This window comes from Schistosoma haematobium, chromosome ZW (genome assembly GCF_000699445.3).
Source record: "Schistosoma haematobium chromosome ZW, whole genome shotgun sequence".
In the NCBI taxonomy this organism is placed as follows: domain Eukaryota; kingdom Metazoa; phylum Platyhelminthes; class Trematoda; order Strigeidida; family Schistosomatidae; genus Schistosoma; species Schistosoma haematobium.
In genome coordinates, this window is record NC_067195.1 from 60,630,190 (window position 1) to 60,653,905 (window position 23,716).

The window sequence follows — 23,716 nt, forward strand, 5'->3', positions numbered from 1 at the left end:
TCAATGCAAATATGTAGCGAACGAAAAAGTATTATTTAATTAACTTGACAGTGAAATTTAGTTAACATGCGAAAGTGAACGTTAGTTTGAGTTATTAGACAAACTTTATTGATATTTTATGGCAAAACACAATAATCAGGTTGCCGTGAATTTAGTTTGATGGCTGTATCTACAAACTAAGCGAATGGCATAATGTTTCATATAGCCGTATAGTTATTAGCGCTACCAGTGAGTTAACTGGACTGTAACATTTAGTAAATAAAACACAGTCTAACTCTTAGAACTAATAGAATTTCATAAATGTAATGCATAAAATATTTACTATTCTAAATCAGTCTGTCAGCTACAACGTAGGACCAAGCACATATACACATACATCCAGGTCGACACACTTCATTAGCACAAGATGAACACAGAATTCATAGAAGTAGTTCATTCAGTGGCAGTAATAAATAAAAGAAAGATTGCATATCAGAACATAGTACAGGAAGAAAGAATTAGTTCGTAGAAAGAAAGATATGAAGTGATTTTATTCTAATAGTTTAAGGGAAGACAAAGAGTGCACACACCGACGCCATTGTGATCGATTCTGAGCCATGTCAACCAGTGTCTCCAACAATTGGTTGCGATAGTCACGCGGACCCCCTCCAGTGTCAACTTTGTTCACACTAATATAAATAAACAAAGATGACACTGGACTGCATTCAATTCATGAATATTCAGGATTATCAGTCATCAACTACATACTAAGATTTGTGTTTGATAAATCTATTTGAATGACAGCTAATATGACATTTTATTATTTATTTGCTAGTCGAACAAAACTAAATGTTTCGGTCATATATAAGTTATATGTAAGTTCAACAAAAAAATGTTGATTAGGCAAGTAATTATGATAATGGTTACAAAAGCTCATTAAGACGAATTACGCGGAATGTGTATACTTAGGATTTATACATCTTAGGAAAATCGAAATTTTAATTTGACCCATGAATACCCCTTTTTCTATCATGGAGTTCATGTTCATATTATGCGGCTTAGTTGCTGTCCTCTAGTTTGACGCGGTGATAATATATTCAGTTAAAACACTGTGACATATAATTATCGCATCACTATTCATTTTAAATTTATCTTGTTATAGACTTATGTATAGAAAACGACTTACTACTCGAATGACATGTTTATGATTAGTTATTGTTTTCGAGTATTGATCTAGAATATTTTCATTGCTGATCACCACAGCTAATTATTAACACAATCAATTGACAGATGAATCTTAACGTCTCCTGACTGTTCACCTCTTCAGTATAGCACAGAAATCACCTTTTGCTGATATCATCATATAGTTTTCATTATCAATTGAAGTAGACTGAGGAACCTTTGAAATAGACCAGCATTAAGCAGATGTTTAGTTACATTCTGGTGTGTTTCATCACTTATCAACTATGATTCAACATGAGATAGACATCCAGACCCTTAAGTCTCACAAACATCACGGTACAATGTACAATGTAAATGATTTAATCAAAATCCACTGGTCTAAATTGGTCAATTTTACCCAAACCTGAATCTAGAACAGTCCTCGTTAAATAATACAAACTAATTTTTTTACCTCACTCCTAACTTTACTGACACCATAGATAACAAATTTCTAGTAAAACTTTTATCTTTCAATTGATTGATAATTAGAACATGATCTTAATTTAAATGGTTTACGAAATTTTATTAAATTCGAAAATTGTTTCCTATCAGTTGATATCCACTCACTAAAAGATCAGCCATTTATATTCGCACTGCTAAGGAGTCTCATACTAGAACGAAACGACCGTTCAGTGATTCCAGATTTCCCATAGTGGTCTAGCTTCAATTGACTCATTAATTCAACTGTAAAGGTACTAAGATCTCCGCGAAACCTCCCCTTCTGATATTAAAACTCCATTTGACTATATTTGTAAAAAGTCAAAGAGTATTTAAGAAACTCAAAATGATCCTTGTATCATCTATTTTAATTTGCAAATGTAAAGCATTTGTTTAATTTAATTTAAATTAATCTTAATTATCTAAATGTAAATAGTAGGAACTAATTATTGTCTTTATAAAGTTAACTTTCCTTATAACAGAAATATGCTGATAGACTTGATGTAATAAACTATCATCATACCTTTGATTTCATTATGTCTTAAAATAATAAAACCAGACATTTCTATCCTTTTAAACTAAATAGATAATCATTTAGCCTAAAAGATAGTAAAATACTGTATTCAGTTTATTATTATTTTTCCATTATATGTATATTTAAAAGCTAAATGAAAGCAAAAGCATCATTATTACCATTATTATTTGTTTAACCACTCACTTTCTAATTGTTTAGCTATACGTTTATCAAGTTTCAGCCAATTCTACAAGATAAAATAGATAAAAATTCAAGATTTAATTGACCACATAAACAGATGAGTAAACAAATAATTCATTATGAAGAAAAGAATTTACTTAATAAATATAAACAATACAATTACATCTTTTCATTAATTATTATATCATCATAATTATCACAGAATAAATAATTATACTCTGTTTACATTAAATTTTAAACAAGTTTTATGAAATGAGTTGTTGGAAATTGATCTAATTCTTTAATAGCAATCTTAATATGAAATTCACTTGGTATTAATTACTTGGATCTTCTCATTAGCTAGAAGTGGAATCCAGGATGTGCGTTTTGTTCACTGTCCATCTTTGCTTATAATACTTGTGAATTAAGGCAATATCAAGGCAATACGCGCAGTATGTACATATGCTAATAAGAGATTGATCAATTGCAGTCCTAAATATTAATGGAAAGATTCAAGTAAACATTACCAAGTGAATTTAAACTTCACCCTATTGCACAAGCAAGTGGCTATCAGCACTCAGTAACTAAGTGGATAAGTTGATCGCGTTTGAAGCGAACGGTATTAGGTTCGAGTCCCAGAGTGAGCACCAACTCTGAGATGCAGGTACATCCAGCTGACGAGTCCCAAATAGGATGAAACGCTCGTCCTGAATTCCACTGCTAGCCACTATCCATCTTTGCTTCTAATCTCAATATTAGTTTACATGGAACATTTTATATGTAATAGGCAAATAATTTCTGTCATTGAAGTATGAATTTCTGAATTGAGAAATAATCTGAATTCCTATTGAATAAATTTGATTTTAAATGATTTAATAAAAATAATACAGTTTAGTCCGAACTGTGTGGACTTTAGGAGAAACTGTCAATATTATAACAAGATATTAGTCACGAAAAACTAGGTACTCACTTTTGAGGAATGCTCATGACAACACCATATTTTATAGATATAATGGGTATGTTAACAAATATGTAGCTATTTGTATATTGAAAATGGACTACCTATGAAGTTCGTGTATTCGGATTTTTTTATTAAATGACGATATCAGATGTAGAAAGTGGTATAATTCGTTTGTATTGATTCTTTGAATCTTCTCATTGACTGCTGTTGTTCAGTCTGCTTCGGCAAATATACATCCTGTGCGGATTGATTCAATATTGTCTAAAGTCACAAGCATTGTAAGTAGAGATCGACAGTGACTAACAGTGGGATCCAGTATGGGCGTTTCGTTCTGTTTGGAACTGGTTAACTGGATAGACCTACATCCGAGTTCATGTTCACTCCGGGACTTGAACCCATTATCGTTCGCTTTAAAAGTCGTCGCGATCTTCACATAACTAACCCAGATACCCACTGCAATGTACATTGGTATGAAGTTCAATTCATTTGTATTGGCTATTTGTAACTTCACATTGGTTTTGAGGACTTCATCTCATTACATAAGCCAGTGACTATCTGGACTCAGTAGTTATTTGGATAAACAGATGACGTGTGAAGTGGACTATAGTGGGGTCGAGTCTCGGAGTGAACATGAACTCTAGCAAGCAGGCAAATTCGGCTGACGAATCCCAAATAAAGATCATGTCCAGTTCAGTATAGTTTAGTTATTGTGCTGTGGATAACAAACTTACTGGTAAATGGTTACCGCTAGATGACAATAAAATCAACTCAAGTCAATCAGAAATGTTATATAATCAGAACAATATGATCCAGATGTTCGACTGTACCAAGATCTACAGAAACGTATCAGTATCAATCCAGTTCAATGTCACTAGTGAACAGGATATAGATAATTGATAACACTTTATAAATTTCACAGATGCAACCGGATGGAATAACAATTCCTCATTTCAAAATGAATTTAGCTTTTCATAACATACTCATAATACTTATAGGGTTTTTATAAAAGTTGTAAACAGCACATTTGTGTTCCCAGACGATATGAAGTTTCAATTAACTAAGAAAGGCATTTGTATGAACAGTGACACCCGTAAAGTGAAAGTCATACTGATCAACGGTTTATACATATAATCCGACGTTATAAAGATATTTCAAAATGTTTAGTTTTACAAAAAGAAATAAATAAACGTGTAAAAGCTATTTTTGTGAATAGATCGTTCTAGGTATCTTTATAAAAAGGTTTCCCTGGAAAAATTCATGGTAGTTAGCCAGAATTTTTTTTAAAATGTCCTTGCTGTAGAACTCTTTATGCGTCTGAAATACATATAATTTAATTAACATTATTTCACTGTTCATGTAATCATAATGGAAATATCGGTCAGATTTAAATGAAACTGTATTAAGTGTGCTCATATTCAGTTACCAGGATTCTTGTGACATATTCGTGTTTTGGAAATAAACTACTAATTTAAGTATATGGCTTAAGTGTGTCAATATACCCGAATATATATTGTAATCTATACTTAGATATCACAACCAATACATAGAGTCAAATATATAGTTCTAAAGAGAAATTCTTGGAACTTTATTTTGTTCTGTTAGTTAACTTTGAAACATAAATATAAATTTTTTTCGACAGGCACACAAAAGATTTGACTAAATATGACAAATTTAAAATACATAGAAACAAAACTTTGCCATAGCAAAGAAAGACATTTCAAAGATATTTCGAGGATATATGTGATTGTTTTTAGATAGCTTACGTTAGCATCAACTAAGTACTAGCAGGAACATTTAGGATTTATGGTTTTCATTCTCAGATTTTAATTAATGTTGTTATGTTGTCTTAATTTCAACAATGTATATATAGTAAAACAAATTGTTTATTAGTGTTTGCCAATATAAATGTGAGTAGGCATGTGCAATTATAAAAGACACAAATTGAAAACATATAGTATTTCAACTGAATCAGCTTATGATAGACCCATATACATGCTGATATTTGCAAGTGTCCTTCAATTAGACTATGGTCTAAGTAACATTCTAAATAGATGAGTATTGTATGTATATGAATCAATTATTTGGTTTTCATTGCATATAGCAGATAAAAAAACATTAAAACTCATTTGCTGTTAGCTGAGAGTTTTCTATATAGCTACAGTATATTTTACAATGATCAGGTAGTACAACCCGAATAATCACTGAAAATATGAAATTACATCACATTGACTATTGATCTGTTTTAGAAGTTAGAATTACAACTCTCAAAATCTATATTATCTACATATCTTTATTTATATATTATCAGCCTTTTTAGCAAATTATTTACATTAGAATAAATGAGATTCATTAAAATATTATACAGAAAGTCTTTACGTTGATTATTATACATGTTGCTAGTTTTACAGAATACCGTTCTAGCTTCAAAAGCAATCCAGTGAGTATTGATGATTGTTGATATGACTTTAGGTTGGGATTAAAATTTGTCGTTTAGATGGTTTCCGTTAGAGCTTTTTAAGAAGTGTTACTGATTTTTATCGAGATATGTAAATCTCTGTGATAAAATTCTAGTTACAAATTTCACTTCACGATAAACTCTTATAATGTTAGTTCAAAAATTATTTACACGATTAAATGAGATGGCTAACGTAAGGTTGTTCTTATTATAACGACATATTATACTTGATTAGTTATTACCTTGCACTGATTACTCAAAATTTACTTCAATTGACACGAAGACCGGGTTTAATAGTAAGTCTGATTCTGAAACATGACTAATGATGGGTTATTCTTTGCATTGAACAACACAGTGTGACTAGCGTTTCTATGTAATGAATAGCCATCACATTAGTCAATCGGATTCATTTGGTGGCACAAATTTTCATTAAAATGTATATAATATCTAGTTCACCTTAAATTAACATCAGGCAAATATTTTTAAATAAAAAGTTAAGTATTTCTTTGATATAAAGGTGTACTAGTGTTGGACTAAAGCTCCTTGTAGATTTTAATTCATTCAATCAAAATAGAAAAGCCCAAATGTGGCATACATTTCCAAAGAAACTCTACTATACAAATACGAATATTCAGATGTAACCGAATCAACCCCTTTTCTCTACTTGTATATGTATAACAATTTTCACCAAGAAACTTTAATTAGTGCCATCATGATCATTAAAAATGACCGAAAGATAAGTTCGTTTTCAAAATTCAACGGCACTTTTTTTCTGATGTGGAATTCGGTAAACATATAGACAAATCTAACTGATAAAAACATCAAGTAATTACCAAACTTTCATAATATAAAATTAATTCCAAAAATGATTCACCATTGTAAGGTACATAATGACAAGCAAGCCTCTATTATAAAACAGGATATTATCTAAATGGTTGTGTAAAATTCAAATAGGAAACATTTAATTATTCAACGGTTAGTAACGTAGGACCAGTTGAATTGTACGTTAATTCAAGTTGTCAAACTTCATATTATTACAATGAAGAAAATTTAGTAGAAATAAAATTATATTTGTTTGAAAACAAAATATAAGAACAATGTTCAAGGAGATGCATGAAACTATAAAACTAAAATATGAAATAAGTTCTTCGAAATGTAAAATAAGGAATGAATGCGATTATGCTAATAAAACTCGTTTTAGGCAGTATTAACAAAGGTCACCATTCGTGTGATTACGATTATCTCTCACCAAACAACCTGAAAGTCTGATAGTCAAGTAACCACTCAGGACAAAAATCCAACGACTTATCTGGATTTTATCATAGCCTCCTCACAGTTCTGTACTCAACATCGCCCGCCATAGTATAAACAAATGCACCACATATCCGAAGCAATTCAATCGGAAAATGTTCACAACCTTGTCCCTCTGTGACGCATTGCGCCCAACTTCAGCATTGCTCGCTCATCAATCTTAAAACATTTAAGGTGGAATATTTACTAACTACACATGCTCTGTTTCTTCCAAAGCCTATTTTAATTGTCATTCAGTAATACAAAGCATAATTTTGAGTACTGTAATAGAACTTTGAAAACTAAGTGGTCACCTCACTTACGCTGCAGAATATTAAGTTGATAGTAGCCAAATGACTTATTTGTATCCTTATTTAGATCTCATTAACAATTATTCTAGTAAAAAAGATCAGATTTATCAGGTGACTGAAATAACCAATGCGTCCAACAAATATTCCCTCTCTTATCAAGCAAATCCCAAAGGAAAGCAGTCATTAAGCAATATTCTGCATTCATTGATAGAAAACTGTTGCAGGAGATTATTTAAGTACGAGGTGAAAATCTTTTGAAGCTATTATTTTAAGATTATATATATACTAACCTAGTACTGTCCTAGTCCCAATAATTTATTTGAACCGCAAATTGTTGCTATAGCATTTTTCACTCATAAACTAGAACTGATTGTTTGTGTATCCAGTACTCCGTTCCCCCCATTACTAATGGTGTTCTTCCCTGTCAATACTGTTACTGTCTGCTGCGTGGTCTGGTCTTGTATATATGAATGAATGTCTGAAATTTAATAACAATCGAGAACTGGTGATCATTGGTATTGAGTGTTTTCTCTTCATTCCGGGATAGTTAGTATTGGGCTAACCACCAAGCACTAGTATTCCTCGTCCTTACTGCGTATTAGTTGCTTAAGGTCATCTATGGATACTAGCACGTTACAAAAAGACCTACGTTCCAAATATTTTGCCTTTACTCTGAAGGCATCTAAATGACTTTTTATCAATTACTTATGATTTAAAATCTCTGTAAGATAAAAATGTCATGAATAAAGTAACGCAGGAAAATGATATACCTTTGTGCGACAAACTAAATCACTGTTGGAAAATAAAAAAGTTGGCGAGTTCATTTTTCACACTTTCCACGAATTCTCAGTACTATATAATCAGGAATTATTATGCCATCATCTTTTTTTATTTGTTAATATTAAATTCATGAACCCGTTGACATATATTTATTAATATATTTGTGAAATTTAAAGATAAGTTGATGATGATGAAAGAGAAAACAGAGTTTCGAACATATCTGTACCCAAAATATGATTTTGGGAACTACCCATAACCCTTTTCCGCGTAGAGTTCATGCAAATGTCTATTCCCTTTGTTATAAGTCACATTTCATTTTTTTTGTCAAGAAAGTATTCACATGATCAACGTAGACGTACGAAACCACAATAGTACGAAGAAAATCATAAAACACAAATGAAACTAAACTTATTATTCCTTTGTTTCATCAATCAGTCAGTCAGTCAGTTACAACGTAAGATCAGGCACATATGTGCATCGATCCAAATTGCCATACCTCATTAGTACAACAAGATGGACACCGGATTCATAGAAGTAGTTAATTCAGTGGTGATAATATATAAAAGAGAGATTGCATATAAAGATATAGTACAGGAAGAAAGAATTAGTTCATAGAAAGAAAGACATGAAGTGATTTTAATCTCATAGTTTAAGGGAAGACAGAGAGTGTATACACAGATGCCATTGTGATCGACTCTGAGCCATGTCACCCAGAGTCTCCAATCATTGGTTACGATAGTCACGCCGATCTCAATTAATTAGTCTGCATCTACCAACATGGCTCAGACTAGAAGTTAGTGACTTCAATGACTAATGTCACGTTTTGGTTTGGCCACCCGCAACTTTCTTCCAACCACCCTTAACACTAGTCAGCATTACGCGTCGTGGTAATCGGTGTTCAGGCATACGCAACACGTGGCCCAACGATCTCAGTCGATGAAGATTCACAACCTCATCAACAAGGATAAGTGGTGATTTAAATAACTAAATCATCCGTAATTTTCTCAGGTGTATGAAGACTAAGGTCTTCATAGACGCTTACTGATCACACACATGTTTTATTAGTGGTTAGTATATAAAAGAATATCAAAACACAAAATTATATATCGATCATGATATCTTTCATTAAAAATGAAAATAATACTACAACTAAGAGTGGGATCGAACAGTTAGGCTGGTACTAAATCTAACCTTTAATTAACAAGCTAATAGTTGGTTTAGATCGAATTATATGTTTTAGTGACATTCATTTTACCAGCATCAATTTATAATTTACCAAAACCTAATTATTCCAAATAGTTTTGGTGTAATAATAATAATATTTAGTATATTTTGATTTTCCCTGTTACTTTTAGTAATGTGGATCATTCTTTCATATCTATCTTCATCTAGTGTTGTCCATATGCCGAATTCAAAGAAAAGTCCCAAAAAATTTATTTACTAAACAAAATATTTCATATGATGATATTGAAAATGATAAACATGACATTTCAAAGATCAACTGTAATCCGCCGATTGAAAATATCTCAAATGGGCTGAACAATAAAACATGGGTAAAAAATGACTAACTACTCATTGAATTATATATTTTTTAGGAAAATTTTAACGTCCAGATATTACTTAAAGATAACTATATACATATAAGGGAATATACATACATATATATATAATTCTTTATGAATAGTATTTGTATATAAGTAAGTGGTCTTGGTTTAATTTGTTTTTGGTGTCTTTTATTTTTCTTTATTATTTATCTATTGACCATATATTAAATTAATTTTCTTGAATTTATGTAATTCATAAATAGAACTTCTTTAATGCTTATGACAAAATCAATGAAACATTTCTATTAGAATTTTATAAGTGAAAATAATAATATTAATAATAATAATGGTAATAGTATTATTTCAAGTAATTAGTGTTTATTAATTTGCATATTGTTGTCATGTGATATGAAACTGATAGGTTCAGATGAGTAGTTTAGTGGCTAACATTAAATATGATGGTATATGAAATTGCAACCAAATGAAAGTGATTAAAAATTCGTTAGGCATTAATTTATCTTAATAATGATAGTTGAAAAATTGATTTTGAGCATTCATTTATTAAATGTTATCAATGCTAAGTTTTGTTGTTGAAAGAATTATGTATACAGAGCTTCGTTTTTCTTAAGGGATTTAAACTTGCATCAGATACTGTGGTGATCTGAAATGATTGCATTTAGTTATATTCTTGCTTTTAGTACGATTCAATAAACAGTTTAATCAGTTGAAGTAAACAGCTTTATACCAACATATGTCTACTGATAACATTTTCTTATTGGTAACCTTCAAATGTTTAACTGCAAATACAAGTCGCTTCGGAGTTAAATTATAAGTGGATGGATTTAGAATGCGTTAAAAACCTTATCACTATATTGCCTTTGGTAAAAAATCACGTTGACTGATCTTCAAATATCAAACTATATATTCGGATTTTAATTACATTTTTATCAATGAAAGAAGCTGTGTATATGTTTCTCTGCTAAGTCTAATAAATAAGTATTCAAAATTAAATCCAATTACTCAGAAAGCGTTATCACAAATAATTATATTACATGTGCTCAAACCTACTATATAAATTGTACACTGACAGTGAAACAACTTTTCAATCACTTCTCAAACTTGTGAGATATGTCACTTGGTGATGTGTTGGTTAAAAACAGAGTTGATAGTATATTAATTATTCATTTGGTATCGCGAGAATAGAAACAATCTAAGCATTAAAACTAAGCTATTACAAAACCATTGTACATGTGAATATGGGTGAATTAATAAACCTCAACTATTTACTCTCACTGAAGTCTTCATATGTAATATGTCCAGTAAATATCCAATTTTAGGTCACACACTTTATTCTCCAAATATTAGGATATATCAGTCCTAGATCCCTTTAAACATACGCACGATATGTACAAATAGACTTGTATTTTCTGTATATCCATTGTTAAAAACATCCTTGGAAGTTCACATGTGTCAAGTTCGATTATGTACTGGTGATGACATACTCAAGTAGACTGGCGGTTTGAGTACGACTGTTATACTCAGTGAACCATCTCCTTTTGAGTTTATTATAAGATGTCAGCGAATGAAGGATAGTATTTGGACATAACTTTCCTTAACCCAAATAACTGAAATTGTTTGTACAGAGGATTACCCGAAAATTAATTTGATAGTAATCATCTAAACAGTTAATTGGCAAGCTTAACTCGTAGGAGAAGATATATGTTTGATATTATTATTAACATAAGAGGTCGATAGTCGTCCATGTCAAACAACTTTAGCACAATCGTCTGCGTGTCTAATAGACATGCTTTCTCAGTTAAGTAGAACTCAATGCATATTTAACTTTAGTAAAGATTAGTATGACACAAGTTTTAAATCTCTACAACACACTTGTGTTTGAGCAAGTAGACAAAGTGAACAGCACGCAACGTCTTACGGATAGTAAGAAATTGATAAATAGGTGTGCGTTTAGCTAAAACACGTTTTACACTGACAACCTTTTCGATCTCAGTTGATAAAGACGGCTAACAAAAGAAATGCAAATAAAAAAGCATATTTTCTATGGATAATTTTGTTGTGTCAAGGAAAGTGCGAAAACTTAAAGTAAATTGGTAAGGCTCTTTTACATAAGCGAAGTGGTTTTAAAATGGAGGATGTAAACAACACAAAGCGACTTAACTATGAAAGGTCTGTCTATAATTTCAGGTTAGCTAATGCGTTCACACATATTCAACCTCATACTACTCGTCACTTCAGCTGTGGACATGATGACTGTCAGGGATGAATAATTATTAATTAATATGATCTTAAAGGTGGGTTAATCCAAGACTAAACAGAATAGTTTAAAATATATTACAATACCTACTCTTATTGTTAAATGCTTAATTTGGTGTTAGTTTTTGGGAAAGCTGATTTGAAAGTTATTCAGATTAAACATTTCCCCCTTTCAAATTCATTAATCATTCTCATGTACAAATGAAACAGACTATTCAGCCAAAACACGTTCCACATAAATTATGCAAGAAAAATGTCAAACTTACGTGTATTTATGTAAGAAGACTCAATCAATGAAAAGAAACGAATGATAACAATTAGGTATAACATATTTATAAAACAAATAGTAATTAGTCTAATATCAGTTATTATTTATTAGGATTAAATTACGTGATCACGTATAATCACTACATTATTTCTTTTTTAAATGATCAAATAGATTTGGAATATTATTAATCATAGTAATGTGATATACTTACATCTACACGTAAACTAGTTCGATATGTCAAGCCAAAATATTCAGTTTCTTGTAAATCTAATTGTTTACAAACTTTTTCAAATAAATGAATCCCATGAGCATTTTTCTGGAAAACAACATAAAAATAAACATAAATTACAAGAATGATGAAATTTGATATGATTGATTGTAAGTATTTACAATAGTTGAGATCATGAGTCGATTGAAGCTAGACCACAATGGAAAACCTAGAAGCATTGGATGACCGTTTCGTCCTATTATGGGACTACTCAGCAGTGCGCATCCACAATCCCACCTCGCGAGATTCGAACACAGGACCCATCAGTTTCGCGTGCGAATGCTTAACCATTCATGTCTAACTTCAACCAATACGTATTTACTAAAATGTGCTATTTCTTAATATCAATGTTAGAGTAGTATGTTACATAATACAAGTCGAAAATTGATTATGACAGAGGTTTGTGAAATTTGACCAGTGTTAAAGTGATTTCTTTTTAATTATGAATTCATAGAAGTTATAGAAAAATTGACCGTGCTCAATACCAGTCACAGAAGTTATCAAATCATTGATAATCTTGTTATAATAAGTAAATCAATTGAATGCTAATCCGGAACTAATTACTAAACAATTTCTTAAAAACCTCATTTCTTAATGTATTATACAGATTATCATATATCAATGGCGAGGACATAGATAAGTAATTAAAGTAGAAGAATATGATCCATATGATTTTAACGTAGTGCTCCATTGAAATCGTGACAAACACAAAAAATATTTTTATTTAAAATTAGGTATCCATGGTTGGCAATTCAAATAGAATATATTAAACAAAGATTCTGTGATACATCATTTTCAAAAAAAAAAGAAAACTCCCATCAATATATAACAAAAACTACAAACTTGACAATAAATGAACTAATTTCATATAAACACTTATTTATCAACCATAATTGTTTACTTTTAAAGTATAAAAATATAACTCAAATTACTCATACTCATAGTCCAAATTGAATACTTCTATTGATCATTGAAACTATTTATTGATATAAAAATTGTGATGTAAACTACTAATAAATTTGCTTAGTATTATCATTATAAATAACTTTGGTTTCTTAGATAAGAACTAATCAATGTTCAATTTACAAACAACAGTCCTCAATCAATAAAACTAAGGTTTGTATTATATTTAAAATAGTAATAATAATATATATATAACATGAGAATTTATGTCATATTACTATTATAAAGTACGCGTTGAAACGTGTTTATTTGTAAAACTGTATGCTACTACTTATTATAAAGTAATTTTATGTTGATTAGATAAATAAGTTCTTGGAAGTTTCTACACATTTTGAAGGTTAAAACTATCGGATAATAATCGATTAATTATAAAATTATTAATAATTACATCATATTAAAAAGATAAGTTGCGATCAATAATTATGTGAAAGATAATAATATCGATTCATAAGTATTAATACAGATATATATATTTCACAGGTTGAAATCATGAGCTAATTGAAGCTAGACCACCATGGGAAACCCGAAAGCACTACACGGCCGTTTCGTCCTAGTATGGAACTCCCCAGCAATGTGCATCCACGATCCCGCACCTCAAGGGATTCGAACCCAGGACCTACTGGTTTCGCGCGCGAGCACTTAACCACTAGACCACTGAGCCGGCATCCAACGATGTTAATGTCTAACTGCAACCAACCCACGAAGTTGCGCCACCGTACACCATTGTCTTCAGTGAGCTGATATCTCACAACAGACCTGGTTGAACTCCACTGGTAACGGCTTTTCACTAGAACTCCAGGAGTATCTTCCAGGTTTTCCATGGTGATCTAGCTTCAATTGACTCATGATTTCAACCTGTGAAATTTCTAAAAATCTCCACAAAACCCATTCTGAAAATATATATATGACTAACTCAAATCATTCATTAAGCACAAATTTGTCTGTTCAACTTTGAAATACTCATTAATTTTATAAAAATCAATGATACTATCTGAATCGAATTGAAAAGAACAGAGGTTGAGCCTAATTACTAGTTGATTAAAAGCTTACTGGTTTGGTTGGTATATTATTATTATTTCAAATATTAAGAAGTAGTTCTACACAGAATAACATACATTTCTTGGTTTATTAATGAGATCGTAACATATGAGAAGAGAGATAAAATCATTTTGATACGAATACAATTAAGACTAATGTAAACAGAGAGTAATATTAAACAAAACGATTAGTTTCAATGCATCCAACGTATGTTGTTCACAGAAAATTATATTTGTAAAAGTTTAAAAACAAACAACCGGGCACACATTACAAGAAATTGATTTTTCAGAGTTCTCTTTAATGGTATACAATAATTTAATAGATGCATAGATACACAGTATACTGTTTCGGCAGAAAAGAAAATAATAATTCCAGTTGTTGAAATATTTAAACCCATCAAAATACCAAAATTTTCACAAATCTTCTAAATAAAATGAATAAAGAACTACTTCAGAATTTGCAACTTCTTATAAATTGAAACTGAAAATCGAAATTACAAGATGGGTAAATACAAATAAATTAAAATTTACTAATAAGATGTAAAACCTTTACATATTTGGACAGCATCATTGATGAACACCGTGGGTCTCATACAGATGTGAAGGTGCTGATCGGAAAACCAAGAACAGCATATCTACAACTGAAGGACATATGGAACTCAAAACAACTGTCAACCAACATCAAGGTCAGGATTTTCAATACAAATGTCAAAACAGTTCTACTGTATCGATCGGAAACCTCGAGAACTACCACAACCATCATCCACAAGATACAAGTGTTTCTTAACTGTTCCCTACGTAAAATACTTCGCATCCGTTGGCCAGACATTATTAGTAACAACCGAGTGTAGGAGAGAACAAACCAGATCTCAGCAGAGGAAGAAATCAGGAAGATGCACTGGAAGTGGATAGGACACATTGAGGAAAGCACCAAACTGTGTCACGAGGCAAGCCCTCACATGAAATTTTGAAGGCCAAAGGAGGAGAGGAAGACCAAAGAACACATTACGCCGGGAAATGGAGATAAACATGAGGAAAATGAACAATAGTTGGATGGAACTAGAAGAGAACGCCTAGGACGTAGTGGGTTGGAGAATGCTGGCCGGTGGCCTATGTTTCATTGGGAGTAACAAGCGTTTGTAAGTAAGTATATAAATTGGGACAATAAATTAGTTAACATTATTGATTAGAGAGAAGACTAATTTTTGTTACCAGTGTGATGTACTTGACCTGATGTCGTATATATATATATATATATATATATATATATATATATATATATATATATATATATATATATATATATAGCATTGATTAATACATTGAAATAACCCTCAATTTATAACTAATCAATAAATGAATTCTTTTAGTTCATTATAACTAAAAGATTTGGAATATTTCGTGACATACAGATAAATCAGACATGTTAACCTCCTGACTATAAAAATAGGAAATACATAATAACAAAAAAATTTTTAATTACATATGCTTTCCTCTCTAAATCTTTTCTTTTTCCGTTGTGCAATATGTTTTAAGTAAAAAGGGTGTGATTGAATAAGAAGAGAACTTTATATGTAATATAAGGAAATTGATTATATCAGTTTGACCTTTTTAAGTATGGATGAATAATGAGTATATTTGGCTAATGTATACATTACTGACCTATTTTTATTATTCATCTGAGTTATAAGTAGTTGGATATATATAATATACAGACAGACAGAGTTTATTACATAAATGCACAAACAATATACATTTGATCAGAAAAACTACAGTTATATAATTTAAAAGTGATTTATAATACAGATAGAAATCAATTGAGAATACATATAAAATCTGGATCTCATCGAACATCTATTTTGTTCTAGTTGGAGATAACTCATTTATACTCAGCCAAACAAAATGGAACCCAGCTCTAAATATCAGAGCGAAAAATATTTAATTCCAGACACTGAGTTGCTATTAATTGGTTCATATTATTAAGATGAATTAATTTCCAGAATAGTGTGCAGATGGTCTCTACATAGTTGACTTCTTACAAGCAACTGTTTCACTCTAGAACTCTTGGCAATTTATTTTGAACTTCAGTAATAATGACCATATGATTATTACTTATTTTATTAGTTTTATGGAGTTTTGGGTAATTCAATGATAATCTTTATAATGGACCAAAAGATTACACTAATACGATATTTATTAAAAAATTAAATTACTTTATTAAATATTAACAGTCCAGTAACAAATCGTGTATTAGTTATAACTAACGTGGTCGGTAGATAAAACAATGGGCACAAAATATTTCTGATTTTTATTTAAAAATGAATAATGTAAAAGAAACATCTTTCCTTCTGTAAGGCAAGTAACATTAACCACTTTAAGAGTCTAACAGAAACAAACCACGCGATTATGATTGGAACAATAATGTATGCTATAATTTTGTCAGTGAGTTAAGGAGCATATATTGGGTAAGGACAAGATGAAATTATGATGAACTATTTTGCTTTTTAAGCCACGAAAACTCCGCCTGTAGCTATTATAGGATTACTCTCGATCCGGGAGAGCTGAGATTCTTTGGATATCAGGAGGTCAGTGCCACTTCTAACAACCGGAGCAACAATTAATGTAGGTACATGGAATGTCCAGACAATGTGAGAGACCGGGAGGACCGGTAAAATAATTACGGAAATGAGGACATACAACTTGGTGGTGCTCAGAATAAGTGAAACCCACCGTAACCAAGCTGGACATAAACAAATAAGTTCGAGAGAGATGCTGATCACGAAGAAGAAAGTGCTCTACATACTCAAGGAATTGCTCTGATGCTGTCCAACGTAGCATGTAAAACACTTGTGGGATAGGAATCTCATGAATCCACGATCATCAAAACATCCATCAAAGCAAAGGAGTAGGGGATCACAATATATGTTATCCAGTGCTATGCACCTACCAATGACAGCAACGAAGATCAGTTTTATGAGAGGCTACATTCGATCATAGTGAAGTGTCTAGGAAAGAACCTAACAATCCAGATAGAGGACCTAAACGACAAAATCGGAATAGACAACACTGGGTATGAAGATATCATGGGACGACATAGACTAACTGGGATACTGGAACGAGAATGGTGACAGATTTACAAACCTGTGTGCATTCAACAAAATGCTTGTAGGTGGCACAATTTTCCCATACAAACACATACACAAAGGAACATGGGTTTCATTGGATCGCACTACGTAGAACCAGATCGATCATATCTGTATCACCGTAAAGTTCAGGAGACCAATGAAAGACGTGAGAACCAGGAGAGGGGCTGGCATAGCTTCAAATCACTACCTGGTGGTTGAAAAGATGAAACTAAAGCTAAAGAAGCACCGAACAACTGGAGAAACAACAACACAAGGGCTCAATACAGTTTTCATTCGAGATACTGACAAACTCAACGAATTTAAGATAACTCTCAACAGCAGGTTCCAAGCCTTACAAGATCTACTCGAAGAAGAGAAAGGTACTATGGAGGACAACTGGAAAGAGATCAAGAAAGCAGTAACTTCAATGTGTCAGGAGGGGCTGGGACACAAGAAGCATCATCATAAGGGATGGATCTCTATCGAAACCCTGAGCAAGACTCGGGAAAGAAAGAAAACGAATACAGCAATTAACAGCAGCCGAACAAGAACAGAGAAAGTCAAGGCACAAGGTGAATACACTGGAATAAACAAGTAATTGAAGGAGAGCGTTAGAACTAACGAGCAGAAATACGTGGAAGACTTTGTAACGACAGCAGAAAAAACTGCATCAGAAGGAAATATGAAACAACTATATGACACAATGAAGAAACTCGCAGGGAAATATAGTAAACCAGAGAGACATGTCAAGAACAAAAGAACAGGTAGGTAGGGTGTTATAAACTCTCTCTTTCTTACGGTTATGACCCAGCTATTCCTATTGCTTAGTATTCTCGGACACCGATTCACTCGACAAGTCCCCAAATCAAAACACGGTTGAACAGGAAGAGATTATATTCCAAATAACAAGGTTAGATGGAAGTAAGAAGCACGTCAGAAGCACAATGGAGAAAACGTCAGTATATTTATAGTTTTTACATGAGAAGATTCTAGAGTGTTCTCCAACTATCGACTAGTGCTGATTGGATAAGAATTAGCCAATCAGCGTGCACCAAAGCAATCATGCATTGAGCATGCTTCAATACGGTCTATGTCCCGCTAACATAGGGAATTTTGAAGAACTCTTGAACAGACCAATTATATTGGATCCACTAAAAATTGAGGCACCACCTAAAGGATTTTATATATAGCAAACCCTAACTTGGAATCCTGAAAGGGAAAGGAAAAGAGGAAGACCGAGGAAGACATTGCGTTGGCAACTGGAAGCCGACATCAAAAGAATGAATAGCAACTGAAAACAACGGGAAAGGATTGCTCAGGATGAAGTGGCCTATGCTTCTCCACGAGGGGTAACAGGGCTAAGTAAACGAGTAAAAGTCACGAACAAATCACATCGTTGATCTCATTTTAAAGGCACTTATGAATATAAGTACTTTCAAGCATTGGATTTCCAGATAGGTAGTTTTAATCGGTAGTTCTAAAGAGTTTATCATCCTAAAGGTATGTAACTGATAACTAGAAACTAGTCCAGTTCTATTTTACAACAATAACTTTTCTTCTTATCGAGATCTAGATCACAGTCCCCAAGTTCTAGTTAAACGTATAATCTTTTAAATAGGTTGTTTGTGGCATATTTCTTAGCTACCACAAAATCAAACTAGTAAGATGCGAAACGTTTTCCTTCCAAATATCGTTTTTTAATGTATCTTTTAAAAATATTTCCATTCTTATTGATGATTTTCTTCAGAACAGAAAGTTTCTTACAATTCTTATTTCCGGATATATCGAATTATTGACTTAATCGACAAACACCTCGTCAAACTGTGGAGCAGATAAACTTAACTGCCTGTTGTTAATCATACGACCCTAGAACATATGTGCATATTATCAGACCTAACAAAAGCCGGTTTTTAATAGAACTTTAAACCATATTACCCACTGTATAAATGAAAAACACCATCAATGAATTATGAAAATCATTAATAATTAATAAAGAATAGAATTAGTTACATTGGCCGGATGTGATAGTTGAAAGTGTGTTCCTGCAACAATCAGAGCATTTCAAATGATATTCTGGCTTTTTGTTTATTACAATCTGTTTATTTGTTTATTTACAATTTTAAACTATGATGTTTCTTGGTCAATTCAATCATACTTTCGACTTTTAAACTTATTACGAACAATGCAATCAAGAGTTGGATCTGGCATTTGATAGAAATCGGGCTTCAACTATATGGATAACAATAAATTGAAAAATTGTATTTGAATAATCCCCGCGACTGAAATTTAAATAATTCCAACGTTTCGTCCATTAAGCTAAGCCAAGATTCTTCAGAGGGGATATAGTCAAGATCCAGTTTTTACATTTAACGCTTTACATAATTCGTATTGATTCTATTTTAAAATAACGGTAAGACATTCTTCATCAAAATAACCAGAAGAGGTTCACTAGTTAAATTTTAAAATATATTTGACAAATCAGTCTCACTAAAACTACTATAACTACTTGTCTGGTCATTTAAACTCAATACAATTCGCTCCTTCTGGCCAAACAGTCACATTAACCAAACACAACTGATTGCGTAATTATAAGTTACAGAATGTATTATTCAATTCATATGTTTGTAACTAAGCCGTAAAACAAAAAAAAATTACATAAGGTTAATGACTTGTATTTTTAAAATCCAACTTATTTTTTTTTAATGAAATCAATAAAGATGTTGAGCAGTATGCACACAACTCAATAATTCATATTTAAACCAGCCTGAATCAGCTATTAAAAGTTAATCGTTTGTCAATAACATCTTAATTTGGCTCAAAGTCATTCTTTGTTTAATGTTGATGCGGGTTGTAAACAAGAGACACATAATTTGATAACAATGTGGGCATGTATATTCTAAATACTCTTAACTTATATAACTTATTTTTTAACAAATTAAATGCAGGTCTATAACTGTATCAATGTTCAAACTGTACGTACATATTGAAGTGTATATGCATACATCTGTGTTAGTATTTATAAATGATAAAATGTATCGAATGAAATGTGCATTATTATAAATGGCTGATAATTATGAAATTAGATAGACAGACGGATAGGTAGAATAACTAACACAAACACAGAAAAATAGCAAAATATCTTAAATTAGTGTTTGAGTAATTGATTATAGTAACCAGAAAATCTGATTGTAAATATAAAACTCATGTATGTAAAGTATTGTTGTATATTGATTTTCACGTGCTAGGTGTATTCAGTCTAGGATATTGAAGAAAAAGAACTTAAGGTTTTTAAATATGTAATTAGTGGAATCTCTGCAGGAGTATACGAATATGCAAAAGGAATACTTTTTTAAGTGAAATATATATTAAAATCAATAATCAGTCATATAAAGCTATCTGTTCGTCACCCTGATTAGTAGTGTAACAGATAAGATGGAATCATAGTTAGTCTATGAGTGAAATCGATAAACTGTTATTGTAAAAATAAATCAAAGGATATCGTCGGTAAATAACATAGAAAACTGTACATCAACTCAAGTTGCTACATCACAACAGAATAAGGAGAATAAATTAAGAAGATGAGGATTAAAGAAATTGAAATGACAGTAAAAACTGTAATGAAAACATGGGACACAGGAAACAAAAGGTTCAACAGAATGGGGATTACAAGTATGTTTGCATTACTCCAACCTATTATGAGCCAATCAACCGAAAGTCTCTATCTTATCCCAAAAACTAACCGAGAATTCTGAGTCAGCACACTTGATTTAGAACAACATTAAAGGATATCTCGAACTAACGCCATACCTTGGAATAGTTCCCCTTAGTCTTCTTCCGACCTCCCTCTATGATACACAGCATGTGTCATGTGAGGTAGCTGTGCTTATGTTACAGATATCCCAGTCACCTCAGTTAATGGAAGTTCACCGGATCACTGATTGATTTCCTGTATCTGATTCGTGTCTTACACGTGATATTTACCTCTTTCAGCAGGCAGTATCAACGTTTGCAACTAGTACTTCGAAGATACCCATGATAAAGTACTGTCGATGTGCGCAGGTCTCCTCCTGACATGAGTCATGTTGTAAAAATGAGAAAAAATAAAATAAAACTGTTATTGCTGGTCAGATAGTCACACCTTGTCCAGGTATGCAAACCATAAACGGACGTTTTGAATCCACGCCAAGATCTTATCAACCAGAAGACCTAGTCAGAATGACAAGATATATGAATTGATTAAGATGTCTAACTAATTTACTCTCATTAGTTAAATTAAGTGATAGGCACTGACCAGTGTTGGAATAACATTCTATATTTAGAGGATAGTAAGAACATTTCAAACATTTTTGCGACATCTGTAATTAGAATAATCTGTAATTTGACAGCACCTTGACTAAACAGAACTAATTGACCAAAATAGTGAAGGTCTGAAAGATAATCTTTCGTTAGTAAATCGATACTCAAAGAGTTACCTACAAAAACATACCAATGAAAACATTATGTGAAAATGTGGAGATTTAATAATATTGTAAAGTTTGTCAATTTGTTTGTCAGTCTGTCATGCATTTTTATTCATCAAAATTTATTAGTGAATCGAATAATTGATTACCCTTAATTACTCAGCTGACACAGCAATTATAAACACTTCATATCTGATTGGTAGAATAACTTCAATGTGAATATCATTAAATTATTAAAACAATTTTAATATTCATAAATAATAATTTATAACACAACGGATCCAAAATAGAATTGGTAATTATAATCTAAATAATAGCTTCATTTAACAAGTTATTCATCAGTTAAACAAACTGAATTTTATAAACTTTTTGGCGAGACTCTAATTTATGGACGAGCCAATCAGAGGTGTTTTAGAGATTTCAAGGTTACAGCGCCAACTTCAGTGATTAATGCTAACGTACTATCAGTTCACAGGGAATTTTGTACAAATCGTGATAAATGAGCGGCTATAACAAATAAAACGGCGAGACTACAATTTGTGGACGAACCAATCAGGTATAAGATAATAGATCCCGGAATTTAACGCGAAAGCCTTTCATCCATTTGGCTAAATACATTTCTGGCATTATAGCTGATGTCAGTTCGTGATGAAAACCGCATATATAATTCCTAGGGCAAATTACGACAATTATTGCGAACTGGATAATAAAAGCACCAGTAACATTGGTTGCAGCCAGGTACTACACAATATACGGAGTTTGGAGAGCGTACAGACTCCTACATAGGCTTGGTTATGTGCATCGTGTCGTTATTCACAAGTAGCATTTTGTGCACTCAACAACCGGAGTGCACATAAACAATATTGAAGATATGTGGTCGAGGCTGAAAGTTTTCGAGACTTTATCATGGCTCCAGAGGCCGACTATTCTGTAGCCGTATGGATGATTTCCTCTACTGCATTCATTACAATTTTAGAACCTCTGAACCTCTTTATAACCTTGACAAGTTTTTGAACCATGTATAAGAAGTGTATCCACTTTATTTCCTTGGTTTTGTATAACATATTTCTACTCTATACTGACTGTTTGCTGATTGGCTAATATTTTTTCAAGGTCACTGAAGATTCGTTCAAAGGTCGTCCATAAATTAAAGTCTCACCAACCTTTTTGTGAGCTAGACTTTTAATTTGAGAATCTTCTCAACAAGAGCAGTTTGAAATAAAATTAAATTTTGCCTTTGCCAAATTTCTAAAACATAAATGCTGCTTTGCAAGTGTTGTCGTATTTCACTACTGTAAGTAGTATATAGTTGTAATAAAACAGTTGTTACGAGTAAGTCTGTGAACACACGTCAATCGTATTGCAAATGATGATAGTGATATTATCCAAATCCTTAAATTGAAGTTTCTACTTACAAATTGAATCAATTAATCATTAAGCCTAAGATACAACTTACATAATGAACTTTTGTTGACTATGTTAAAAATTTATCTTAACAATAATAAAATCTGTAATTCACTATTTATAAAAATGGATCAACTTTTCTAAACGATGCTATACATATGATTGGTGAAACCTTTCAAATTAAATGTGAAGGTTTTTTAAAGTATGATATACTGATTTTCACGTGGTAATCATTACTATTTAT

The 23,716-nt window shown here is 31.8% G+C and overlaps 1 protein-coding gene across 4 annotated transcripts in view; it reads right to left on the reverse strand.

The window, feature by feature from the left end:
• FRM-1_7 (DEAD (Asp-Glu-Ala-Asp) box helicase 1) overlaps positions 1 to 23,716 on the reverse strand; it is a 101,950-nt gene that overhangs the window by 49,407 nt on the left and 28,827 nt on the right. For 3 of the 4 annotated variants that reach the window (XM_051211949.1, XM_035731805.2, XM_051211948.1), the window contains exons 3-4: positions 12,427 to 12,531; positions 2,357 to 2,399 (exon numbers count right to left, since the gene is read on the reverse strand). In XM_051211949.1, the coding sequence (XP_051072072.1) occupies positions 2,357 to 2,399; positions 12,427 to 12,531 (148 nt within the window). Of the gene's footprint in view, positions 1 to 2,356; positions 2,400 to 12,426; positions 12,532 to 19,571; positions 20,003 to 23,716 lie in introns of those variants that run through there. The other variant, XM_051211950.1, reaches the window with a different exon arrangement.